This window comes from Castanea sativa, chromosome 7 (genome assembly GCF_040712315.1).
Source record: "Castanea sativa cultivar Marrone di Chiusa Pesio chromosome 7, ASM4071231v1".
NCBI classification, from domain to species: domain Eukaryota; kingdom Viridiplantae; phylum Streptophyta; class Magnoliopsida; order Fagales; family Fagaceae; genus Castanea; species Castanea sativa.
Window position 1 is genome coordinate 41,914,070 of NC_134019.1, and position 12,833 is coordinate 41,926,902.

Sequence of the window (12,833 nt, forward strand, 5' to 3'; positions counted from 1 at the left end):
AGAGGCCCTAGAACGTAGAGGGTTTTGGGGCGGAGCAGACTTACGTTTTGGTGCCATTGACGCACTAACGTAAACTAGAAAGAGAGGGGGAAGAAAGAAACACTCAGAAAAGTCCTAACACATCCTAATATAACAAGTATGTTGAAAGGAAAGAACGTATGCATGAAAAATGCATGAACATGTGACATGCAATTAAAAAGACATCATGGGCTCAGCCTAATCCAATCCTACCAGCGCACCCTCAAATTGCACACATCTAAATGCACAATAATACAGTTATTATGCTCATGTAATGCAATGTATGAGATTTGAAATTCAGTTTGGTAAAAACTCGTCCCAAAAATTTCACAAAACTCAACAATTTTGAATTCACGAAAAGATCATGAGGAAAGAGAAAAAGAGAGATCATACCAAGTGATTTGAAGCAAAAGAGGCCGAAAATCACGTGGGTTGAAGGTTTTGAGAGAGAAAAGAGTGTTTGGGAGATGAATAGGTGCGGACAGATCAAGAGAATGAAGTCCAAATCACGTGAGAACCTTTATATAGAACCTCAGTAAATCTTGACAGATAGAGGTGTCTTGGTCACCCAAATCTGCTAGTGCAGTATTTGCAATATTAGTAATTGTAAAGCAGTAAATATCATATGCATGAACCGGTCGATTGAAAGTTAGTATAGGCTTTTAACTCCACATTTGTACCTTTAAAATGGACAGTCAATTTTGGTCCATTTTCATTAGTAATTTCAGTTCTATAGCAAAGCCGTGTCCCTGTTAGAGTTTCATTTTTAATGGGATCAATTGAAATCTGCTTCTTCACTTCCACCTCTAAGCAATCATAAAAATCCGGTGGCAAAGTCAATGGTGGTGATCCTGAATCGATACAAACGTTGCCCTTAGAAACCTTACCGGAAGAGTTAAAAGGGCACATGTGTCTCCAATACTGATTCCTTCTAGTGTCACATAATATTGATCTCTCTCCCACAGCTACAAATGGTGTTGAAACCACACCATCACCCACAACTTCGCTGCATATCCACTGGCATAATTGCAACTATTTTGAGGAGAACAATGGACATGGTCCCATACTTGACATTTTTTTTGACTGACAAGAAATTTCACTGTATGTGCTGGACTTTTTAGGATTGAACTTGGGATGAATTTGATTAAAGCAGACATCACAAGGTACACATTGTCTCCACACAAGGTCACTAGCTGTATCGATAATGCTGTAGATGTCTACTGGTGGAGTGCCAATTGAGGCCTTCATGAGATGCTGACCGTAGTATGGTATTAATTGTGCTTGGCGGACATTATGATCTGTAACCAAAACGCCTATAAGATAATATGAGAGAAGGAAGCATGGATGAAATTTGACACCGCTTGCCATTGAATTTAGAGAAATGAAATTGTACTGGTTATACTAAATACTTTTATAGTCTTGATTAACATTTTTGGAAAGGTTAACTCTCCAAATGCTTATATTTTAATCATTATGTTGGGGTCAATCCTGTTACTTCTGTTGGAGACTAAGATCCTCTTCTCACATAATAAGAAAAACTTATTTTATTATATCTGTTGACTATTGAAGCATTTAAGGAATTGCCTAGTGCAGCTTATGTAATGACTTCTTATCCCCCAATCGCATCTATTCTCATTTGTGAGGCACTAGCGATGTAAGAAGTTGCATGCCAAGCCCACCGGAATAGCATTTCTTAAGACCTCCGCATTCAAGGCTAACACAAATTATAATTTCTATGTTTGACACTAATACCCATTCATCATCTTTTTGGCGTAGGTCTATATAATGAACTAGTAAGTTGCCCGTGTGATGCATGGATAATATTGCAATGTTTTATGTAAGATAAATTCAGAGAATGTTGTATATATATTATACCATAATTGTCATAGAATTTTGTTAGTTATGAGTTCATTATAAAAAGTGACAAAAACAAAACAAAATAATGAAATAAAGATGAAATTTAGAATGAAAAAAAAAAAAAAAACCTTAATGAACCAAATGCTAAAATCATTGATTGATACATTATTGAAATTCATAGAAAAGAAAGCACACACAACATATAGATCATTATACAATCATCATTAAACCAAAACTCAAAAAAAAAAAAAAAACCATTAACCCAAAACTCAGTTTATTGTAGGAAAAAATTCAATATGTATTTCTTTATTGAAATATCAAGAGACTTACTAAAGAAAGAAGTTTTGGAGTCTAAAGAATGCGGATTGAATAGTCGTGTTGTTTTTCCTCTGCAAATTCAATTGCCATTGACTAAATCCCCTCCATCCTACCACTGCACACCCTTGGTGTGATGGTCACTCCACAATTATAAGTACTTGTGGGGTATGGGGTATGGGAGCAAGGGCCGAGGTTCAAGTCTCCAAGAAAAAGTTTCATACACATATACATTTATATTTGGTTAGAGTAGAATTTCTATCTTATATTAAAAAAAAAAAAAAAAAAAAACCTCCACCCTAGATGATTACTGCTTGATCCCTATAATCCAATTTATGATTTACAGTAGGTTTAGCTTTTATTTATTTTGAAAAGACCAGTCTACTCAAGTCATATGCTAAGATTAAACAATCTTGAAAGGACAATGACAATGAGACTTTTACACTAAATAAACAATTATTGACTTCTCAGTTCTAGACTTCAAGCATCTTTTAGAAATCGATATGCACAATAACACAACCTATAAAAGAAAATAACAAAATACAGAATCTCACGATCTTAACCCTACCGATTGTAAGTGAAGAAATGAATTTTTGAAAGTAACAAAAGATAGCTTGAACTCATACATGTCAAGGCCACTTAATGTGCAATGGATAGCCACTGGTACAACAAAAGGTCACAAGAGCAATAGGTTTCTTCCATTGGCCTGGTATTTTAAAAAATTGTGAGTATGGAGAGAATTTTTTTAAGAGAAAGAAAGAGAATGGATGCATATAGTCAAAGTTGAGAGGGGAAGGCAAAGCGTGAGAGAGAGGTTGGAGAGTCAAAGGTTTAGAAAATTCTACATTAATCATTATAGCAGAGTATTGATAATGTATATAATATGAAAACAAAAAGGCGAAAACCAAAATATCATTTTGGAGGCAAGCTGTGATTAATGCATCTACACAATCATAAAAGTAGAAACTTTTTATATAACTAACGTAAAAACTTGCCGTACCAAAAAAGAAAAAAGAAAAAAAAGAAGACTGTAGGACCCTTTATGTTTATGAGATGTTTGTATGTAAATTCACCACCATAAAATAAAAAGGATTCCCATAAAATAAAATAAAATAATAATGATTATAGTAAATAAAAGATATGGATTTGTGTAATTTAGGCAACAGAAATGCTAGAAGATTATCTATATCAATTTCATTAGTTATTAGTATCTTTTAAAAAAAAAAAAAGATTGAAACATTTGGTATACAAAAAAACATGAAGAAGAGAGAGAGTTGTGGTGTAAACTCAGTCAATTAATGGGAGAGTTGGATGCTTGTAGAGAAACTTCATAGGAAATGTCACTTGGCAAAAGCTTAGACCCTCGCTCAATGAAGTCTCTACTTTTATATATATATTGATTGGATAAAAGAGATTAAGTTTATATTCATATCTAGTGCTTTGAAATATTTTTATCACAGTGCAGACAGGTTCTGCCTGCTGTCTTTAAGTATGTGATTACAGAAGTAACAACTAGATAGAAAAAAGGGGGAAAGTTTTTCGGAAGCAGTTTCAGCAGGGATAACTTCAGCATATTTATTCAAAGCTTAACCATAAATTTAACTAGGACTTGGTTAAATTTTGCTAGCCTGTTAATATTGTTTCCTTGTTATAGTTGTTATGGGCATTAGAAACTCGTGTGAGGATTGCTAAAGATTATCATGTGATTAAATTGAAGTTGTCAAGGCCTCTAGAAACTTTTATGCATATAGTTTCCCTATCTTCTCCAATATGTTTCTAGCAAAATATCCTGAAAATCCTGCATGTTTTTTGGAAACTTATTCCCCGCATGATATAAGTATTCAAGGGTATGCATTCAACCAGTTCTTATATTGAACTAGTTTGGTTCAACTTATAGATGGTTACACACTCTGTATCACTCTCTTTCATGCACACACATGCGTGCAAGCATGTTTTCCGGATTTGATCTCATGGGTGAACTGATCAATTTTAATGACACTGAGTTGTTTGTCAACCAAGGTGGTGGTTTGAAAAATCTTGCCAGTTATCATATTTGTTTTGTTTGAATATTATTTCACTGCATATCTTTATTGCTTCTACATAAAAAGTTTTGAATGAAACTGAAGTCTATGCCATACCTTGGAAACTACTATCATGAGGATATTCAATTATGTATATTGTAAATTTTCGGCAGTTCATTCTTTTATTATTTTGGACTACCTATGGCAAGCCCAAGTGATTATGTAGTCTTCTTTATACTTGTGTCTTCTGTCCCTTGCCCCGACACCCCCCAACTGGATCCAAAAATAAGATTCAGTAGCCTGTGGGTCTATAATTTCAATAACAACTAAATTTGCTTATTGTAGATCTTCGGGATGATAAGCAGTTCTTTATAGACCACCCTGGCGCAGTGCCCATCGCCACAGCTCAGGTATATGCTTCTATTTTCAGTGCTTGTGACTACAATTTTTGAGTCGCCATTTACCATTTATCTTTCTTGTGTTACTGTTTGTATTTGGTGCTCATGATCATGGCATCAACTTATCTGGTATACATCTTTTCCTTTTCTTTTTTAATAACACTTCTTGAAGGGGAAGGTTTTGGGTCTAAGGCTTAGTTGTTGTTTTTGAAGGGGGAGGATCTGAGAAAGCTGATTCGCACTCCGATTTACATTGAATGTAGTTCAAAAACACAGCAGGTATGTAATTCTTAGTCACATCATTCTAAATCTGTGGGGGGACATATGCAGCAGCCTCATTGTTAATAGGTTTTGTATTCTGTTAAATACAGAATGTCAAATCTGTTTTTGATGAGGCCATAAAGGTGGTTCTCCTGCCACCAAGGCAGAAGAAGAAAAAGAAGAGAAAGGGACAAAGGGGCTGCTCTATATTGTGATTGTGAGAAGGATAACTACTGGAGGTTATCATCACAAATGGCATTAGTCTCTCACAGTCACCATATATCTTACAATATAGCACCTTGAGGAAGAAGCAAGCCGGGGTTTAGTCTCAACTGACAGAAGTAGGGAGCTCTTTTTTAAGCATCAAGTTGTCTGTTTCAATTTCTTAGCCGTGTGCTGATTTGTATATTTATGATTCACTTGTCTTGGTGCAAGTGCACTCTTCAGTTTCTTGGGACTATATTTTGCTTATGTATTAACTCTAAAAACAAAATTGTTTCCTTCTGTAGACACCAATTATATTCATGTTCTGTAACCTGATTTAGTACATCTTAAGAAACTTTCTATATGTATATTGATTTGCATTGAATTATATATTAGATATAATCATTTCAAAAGCTGATTTAGCTGAACCAAGCTGATCTTCATCAAAGGCTCATTCCAGCATTTACATGCTGTATGTTTCTTTTGATGGTGCACCTTGGGGGTTTGGGGGATTGTTCGTTTGAAGTCACTTATGGTTCTCGACTCTTAGGTCCTTGGTTTAGAATAAAAATAAGTCTTGTGATACAATTTTTTACAAATTTATTTTTAAGGTGACCTATTGTGATTGATATATAATAAAAGTGTACTCAAATCAACCACAACATAAGACCTTGGCAAGTTTTGAACAGGGTCATGAAAAAAGCTGTGTTTTTAGCATAAATAGAATACAAAATAAGTTGGCAAGCACCGTCCGTTTCCTTTCATAACCTTTTTTATTCACCTGTTGGGAGAAATCTCTAAGGTTGGCATTCTGAGAATCTGGTTGAGCATGACAGTGCCAGAAGCAATTTCCTTGCCAAAAGTGATACTGGAAAGGAATAACAAAAATAAAATGGAAAGTCAAGAATATGATGGGACAGTCAATATTTTTATGGCGGACAGAACATTGCATCCATTTTCCTTTTGAAGGATTTGTAAAACAAAATGGTCTGTGGTGCTTTTGTCAACTTCAATACAGCTTAGATTCTCAACAAGTGAACTGTTTGAGCTAAGCACGAATATTAATCCTTTGGGACGTGGGTTTGTATCCACAGGCTGCTAATAGAAGTCATTCTCAATAAATATGTTGTGTTGTGACAAAGAAAAGTAGTCTTGTTTTGACAAATAGAATGCATGGTTTGTTTATTTGTCTTAAGTACTTCCATATTGCCAACAACACTCATTTTAGCATCACTTTCTCTGCAAAATAAGTGATTTAGATAAGAGATGTACTGATTTCTACCTCTTATTAATCTCATGGACAACTAGGGAGAAAAAGTAAGGCCTCTAAGATATGCTTAAAAGCAATTATTAAAAGAGAGAACGCTCAGCGATAGACTCCTGATTGATACCTTATTATGTAATAGCCTGCAGTTTTGAAAATAAAAGAAAAGCAAACCAATAAAGCAAGTATTCTTTCAAAGTTTCAAAACTTTCTGATTCTTTACTTGCTACTTTTTTTTTTCTTTCTGGAATTTATTCTGTTCCCACTTCAATCGGTACATAAAGATTAAAGGACCTCTTCATTCCTACCTATCCCCCCCTCCCCCCCAACACGTGCATTTCCTCCATTAAATACACCACAGCTTTTCCCTTCAGCCGTGTGCTCATAGATTGTGACTCATCCTCCTGCTGAATTCCTCAATTCCCTGTTTAAGAAATTATAATTCTGAAATTTCTTGAATGGCATCAAAGCGCATATTGAAGGAGCTCAAGGACTTGCAGAGAGATCCACCAACATCATGCAGTGCAGGTTAGTGGAACTAAAGAAACTTGAAATGGGCTTTCATCACAACAGCTATAATTTTTCTTTTCTTTTTTTGAATAAAAATAGTGATTGCTTTACGGTGCATTATACAGGTCCTGTGGCTGAAGATATGTTCCATTGGCAAGCTACCATCATTGGTCCAAATGATAGTCCTTATGCTGGTGGTGTTTTCCTTGTGACTATCCATTTCCCACCAGACTACCCTTTCAAACCCCCAAAGGTAAGAGCAAAGCTCCAATTAATCTCTCTTGCAGCATATTGCTACATTGAAGGTTGATATGTAATTAATATCTCAAAAATTCATTGCTTTCTCCATTAGTTACAATTTTTTATATTGTAAACATGTCTAATGAAAAACATTCTAAACGTTCTCTTTTATAAAAATTGCTTGCAGGTTGCCTTCAGGACCAAGGTGTTCCATCCAAACATAAATAGCAATGGGAATATCTGCTTGGACATACTCAAGGAACAATGGAGCCCAGCACTCACCATATCCAAGGTGATATATTGAAGAACTCTAGGGGGTCCATCTTGACACTTAAGGATTTCAGTTTTGGTTTTTGATAGGACGCATTAGTCCATCACAAGGATTGCATCACATATAGAAAAGAAAATTGTGTATAAAGTCTAAATATGATCTTTAAAGATTGAAAAAGCCTTATTATTTATAAATCAATGATATGGAACAGAGAATGATGTAATGCTAAATGCTATAAAGAAAAATGTTATTAATTTTATCTTTGGCCTAAGAATGTTATTAATTTATTCCCTTGAGGTGTCCTATACTCCTATTGCTCAATTATGATCCCTCTTCTCTTCTTGATTTAAAATTCCTTGAACCATTTACACATGAAGTTATACTGATATAGTAGTATTGCATGCAGGTTTTACTCTCTATATGCTCCTTGCTGACTGACCCAAATCCAGATGATCCTCTTGTACCTGAAATTGCTCACATGTGCAAGACTGACAAGTTCAAATATGAGTCAACTGCTCGGAGCTGGACACAAAAGTATGCCATGGGCTAGATTCTCATGCCTATTAAAATAATAGCTTTCTTCTTGTCAATATTAAACTTTCCATTTTGCCTGTCATACTGCCTTGTTGAGGTATAAAAATGACCTATGTAAGGCTTTCTTACTTTGTACTTTGAGCATATCTTTGCTTAGAATAAATGGGTGGCAACTTTTGATCTTGTCTTTCACTCTCAATAATCTTTTCATTGTAATAAATAAACTCCAATTCACCCTCATCCTTCCTCCTCTTGGGTTATGTAGCACCACCTTCATATAGTTCAAATAATGAAGAAATTGAGCATGGAAACCTCTAAGTTGGACAAATATTTATGAGTTCTGCACTTCAAAAGAAACCCAGTGTTTCCATACTTTGCTAGCATTTGTACTTGATTTCCCAAATTGTAATTTACATCTTTATGATCTCATTGGACCCTTATGTGAAACTATTTCTTCCCAAACATTCATTAACTGAATTTCAGGAGAATATAAATTATACTTCGATAACTTTTTATAATTGAAAAACTACAAAGTTGAACCTATCCACCCTAAACTATTTGGGATTTGTAATGTGTACCCCAAACTTTTAAATTTTTGCAATCAGTTCTAATTCAAAAATAATTTTTGACATCCATCTGCCATCAAAATTTGAGTCCAAATTAGTGGTGCACATGGCAAATGCTCTTATAGATTAGGGCGCACATTACAAATACTCTCATAGTTTAGGGTGCATATTTTCTAATCCTCTCATAGTTTTGGGTGGATAATTGCTCACTAAACTATTGATTTTGCACTAATTTAGATGTAGGGATGGACGTTACAAATTAATATTGAATCAGGGTGTTGATTACAAAATTTTGAACTACAGGTTTCATATTAGTTTAGAATGGATTAATGTAATAAACCCTATAAAAAACTATCTCAATCCAAGTTTGTTATGGTAAGCCTCCATGCGTTTTCACTGCCATGCTAAAGTCATTTCGGATCAATGACTTAGAATTGAACTTAATAGCATTTTTTTTTACAGGGTTTAGGTTTGCTATGTAGATTGCATTGTTCTTTAAATTCTCCTTTTGTTTCTAAACAAAGTAAATTTTATTGGTTATGATGAATTTCCACAAAACTATAGTTGTCACTCTATTTCAAGGCAGGTTAGTATGTTCCTTGACCTACCAAATCAAAGAAGTAGATTTTTTTCCAATATATAATGATGATAATGCAATTGTTAGCTGAGATATATAGGGTACAAGCAATTGAAATGATAATTGCTCACTAAACTATTGATTTTGCGCTAATTTAGATGTAGGGATGGACATTACAAATTAATATTGAATCAGGGTGTTGATTACAAAATTTTGAACTACAGGTTTCATATTAGTTTAGAATGGATTAATGTAATAAACCCTATAAAAAACTATCTCAATCCAAGTTTGTTATGGTAAGCCTCCATGCGTTTTCACTGCCATGCTAAAGTCATTTCGGATCAATGACTTAGAATTGAACTTAATAGCATTTTTTTTTACAGGGTTTAGGTTTGCTATGTAGATTGCATTATTCTTTTTGAATTTAGGGCATTCTCCTTTTGTTTCTAAACAAAGTAAATTTTATTGGTTATGATGAATTTCCACAAAACTATAGTTGTCACTCTATTTCAAGGCAGGTTAGTATGTTCCTTGACCTACCAAATCAAAGAAGTAGATTTGTTTCCAATATAAAATGATTATAATGCAATTGTTAGCTGAGATATATAGAGTACGTACAAGCAATTGAAATGATTTTCAGTTGATTGGCCCATTAGTCCATTGCAATTTTCAACATCCAAAATATGTATTCTATAAGCCTCTGTGATCAACCTAATCATATTATAAAGTCAAGTTATTCGATTTCACTCCATGTAGGAGCTATAAGCCAAAACAAAGAGAATTTGAGTGGGGTGACCTATATCTTTAAATTACATATATAAGTACATAGCTACTAAAGTTGATGATATTCATATGGTTGGTATTATTATTGAAAAAGATGGGAGGTAGGGCATACTTAACCTAATATATATTCTCCTAACAGAAAATTTCCACACATGGCTCCATAATATGGCTGATTAATTAGCCCTTCAAATCTTCCTTAGTTTTCAGGTGATAGTCCTACATATCACAAAATGACGTATTGAAAATACCCCAATATCTTGGTACATGCTTTATAGGTTCAATAATAGGAGTAGAATACTTAAATTTAGTAAATTCTAAACAAGAGGACCAAGAGGGTAGAGTTCACGGAATAGAACATTTTATATTGACCATGATAAGACTCTCAAACTTGTCATCTGGTTAATTTTTCCTATCATCTTAGCTCTGATTACTAATGTTCTTGCTATTTGTTTTCCATTATCACCTGCACATTAAAATTTCTACTTCCATTACTTTTTTTTTTTTTTATTCCCCAAGGGACAGTTGAAAGAATTAATGGACCCCTGATTTAACCCCACAAATGGGGATGGAATGCCAATGTGGCCATTGACCTTAGAGAATAAATAAATAAATTTATCTAATTGTTCCTTGAGTTGAATTATGTTTCAAAAGTAAGCTACTGCACATGCGACTTATTTATCTCATTTCATAAACAAAATTAGAAGTAGAGATACAACTACTTTACACCCTTGGCATGATGGTTATTCCACAAATATAAGTTCTTATTGAGTGTGGATGAGGCAAGAATCAGGGTTCAAGTTTCATAAAAAGTAAAGTTAAGATACAAGAATTTAAGGAAAAATTATCATCCCAAAAAGCTTAAAAATAATCTACTTTTCATTGAAATTAAAAGGCTAAAATACTATTTTGGTTCCTAAACTTTAATAAAAGTTTGTTTTTCGTCCCTAAACTTTAAAAAGTTATTTTTTCATCTCTAAACTTTGTAAAAAGTTTTTTCAATAGTTTAGAGACAAAAATGGGGATGAAAGAAAAACTTTTTTCAATAGTTTAAAGATGAAAAACAAACTTTTAGTAAAGTTTAGAAATATAAATAAAACATTTTCAATACTTTAAGTACGAAAGATGAACTTTTCAATAGTTTAGGGATGAAAAATAAACTTTTGATAAAGTTTAAGAACCAAAATAATATTTTGCCCAAATTAAAATAATAATAATGATAATAGCCTTAAAAAACAATCAAGCTTGTTGTAGTGGTAGAGAATAGACTATAGAGACCACTCAAGTCATAACATCATATTCAAAATTATGGCACCTAATTTTATTTTGATAGATGTGAGTGCGACGGATGGTGCATTTACAACTTCACAAAATCGCCTTAATAAATCATTTTCATAACAACTAATACAAGTTGGTTACCAATAGCTTTTATTCGAGTGAGATTTAAAAAATAAAAAAATACTATGAATTTTATTCGAGCAAGATTTTTTTAACCAGAGTACAACTATAAAATGATCTAACCTTTGTAGTTGTAAATTGGAGTTATAAACAGAGAACACTGGACACACACAATCAATGTGAGATAAATATCCTTTTTTTTTTTTTTAATTCGAGCAAGATTTTGAGTTGCAATATATGTAGATTTTTATAATAAATGAATTTCAATAATGGGTTATTAATCAATTGATAATTAAATATTTCTTAAGGTTATTGTTTGAGTCGTAGAGAGCATACCACCTGCTACAGTGAATTATGTCATTGAGAGCATCCGGCACAAGTTGCATGAGTTTAGAAACGTAAAAGTCCAACATGTGGGACGACTGGGAAATAAGTCTGCCCATACTTTGGCACAACATGCAAAGGGTATTCATGGTTTTGTTACTTGGATTGAAGAAAGTCCTCCAATAATTGAATCTCTAGTACTTCAAGATGCTATGTACTTATCCCTTACCTAATAAAAGTTTTTCAGTCTTTCCTATCAAAAAAAAAAAAAAAAATCATTTTAATTAAGTCTCAAATAATTTAATAATCATAATTTTTAATTATTGTAGATTTGAATTAGCTCAATTGGTAAAGAGCACTTATCATAGAGCCGTGGTTATAGAATGAAATTCAATAATATATATTAAAAAAAAATCCCTATAACTTTGCATTCAGTTGCACCTATGAAGCAAACATTTAGCCATTGCAAAATGCAGATTAATACAACTTTAGAGCTCATCAGTACAACTGGACCCTCATGTTATCATATCCTCTCAACTTTTCCAAACATTTTTTTGTAATTAAAATGCATGTAACATTTCCATATCTACATGATAAAACTAAAAAAGTGATAAAGCCCTTTTCTCACTATTGACATTATGTTGAAAATTCACGGCCTAATTGTTTGCTCTTGATATTTTTATATATATGTCATTTCTTCTTTGTGCTCTTTTTTATATGAGTTTTTTTTTTAAATAATTTTTTTTTATAGAGATAATAATAATAATAATATTTGAGACAAAAACAAATACGTAATGGTGAAAGTGCAACCGGATGGTGACTTACATGAACATCAAAACAATATTGCTCCAATGAAATGAGTTTTCATCAAGGGACAAAAAAATAGTACATATTTATATTGTTGCTTATCATTTTAGTTTCTAATGCTACACTAAATTTAACTCTTCACTTAGTAAAATAAGATCATATATAAATCAATCTTTGACGGTTCATTGTAATTCAACATTACCACATGTTAATGACCATATAACCTAACGATATATATTTCGCAAGGTGGTTGATACCATACTGGTATCGGTCGGTATGTACCATACCGGTATCGAAACGCTAACGTTTCGTATCAGTTTAAATACCGGCCGTACCAGCCATGTATTGACCATACCAATTGATTTTGGACAATATCGGCTGGTACCAGGCGTACCAGCCAGTACATGAAAAAAAAAAGCTTTATTTATTTATTTTAGTTTTGTAATTTTTTAATTTTTGTAAGGACATAATGGTAACTTACTTACATA

General features: G+C 33.1%; 1 protein-coding gene and 1 long non-coding RNA gene across 2 annotated transcripts; both read left to right on the forward strand.

The window, feature by feature from the left end:
- The first annotated feature begins 3,952 nt into the window (after nt 1–3,952).
- On the forward strand, nt 3,953–5,520 carry LOC142643792 (uncharacterized). The gene is made up of 2 exons (XR_012845919.1): nt 3,953–4,888; nt 4,981–5,520. It is a non-coding gene; the product is annotated as an uncharacterized LOC142643792 (long non-coding RNA).
- Nucleotides 5,521–6,584: 1,064 nt separating this feature from the next.
- LOC142643793 (ubiquitin-conjugating enzyme E2 10-like) lies at nt 6,585–8,092 on the forward strand. Its single transcript, XM_075818507.1, has 4 exons — nt 6,585–6,866; nt 6,974–7,101; nt 7,276–7,380; nt 7,766–8,092. The coding sequence occupies exons 1-4, from the start codon at nt 6,797–6,799 to the stop codon at nt 7,907–7,909; spliced, it is 447 nt and encodes a 148-aa protein (XP_075674622.1). The 5' UTR covers nt 6,585–6,796; the 3' UTR covers nt 7,910–8,092.
- Nucleotides 8,093–12,833: the final 4,741 nt, after the last annotated feature.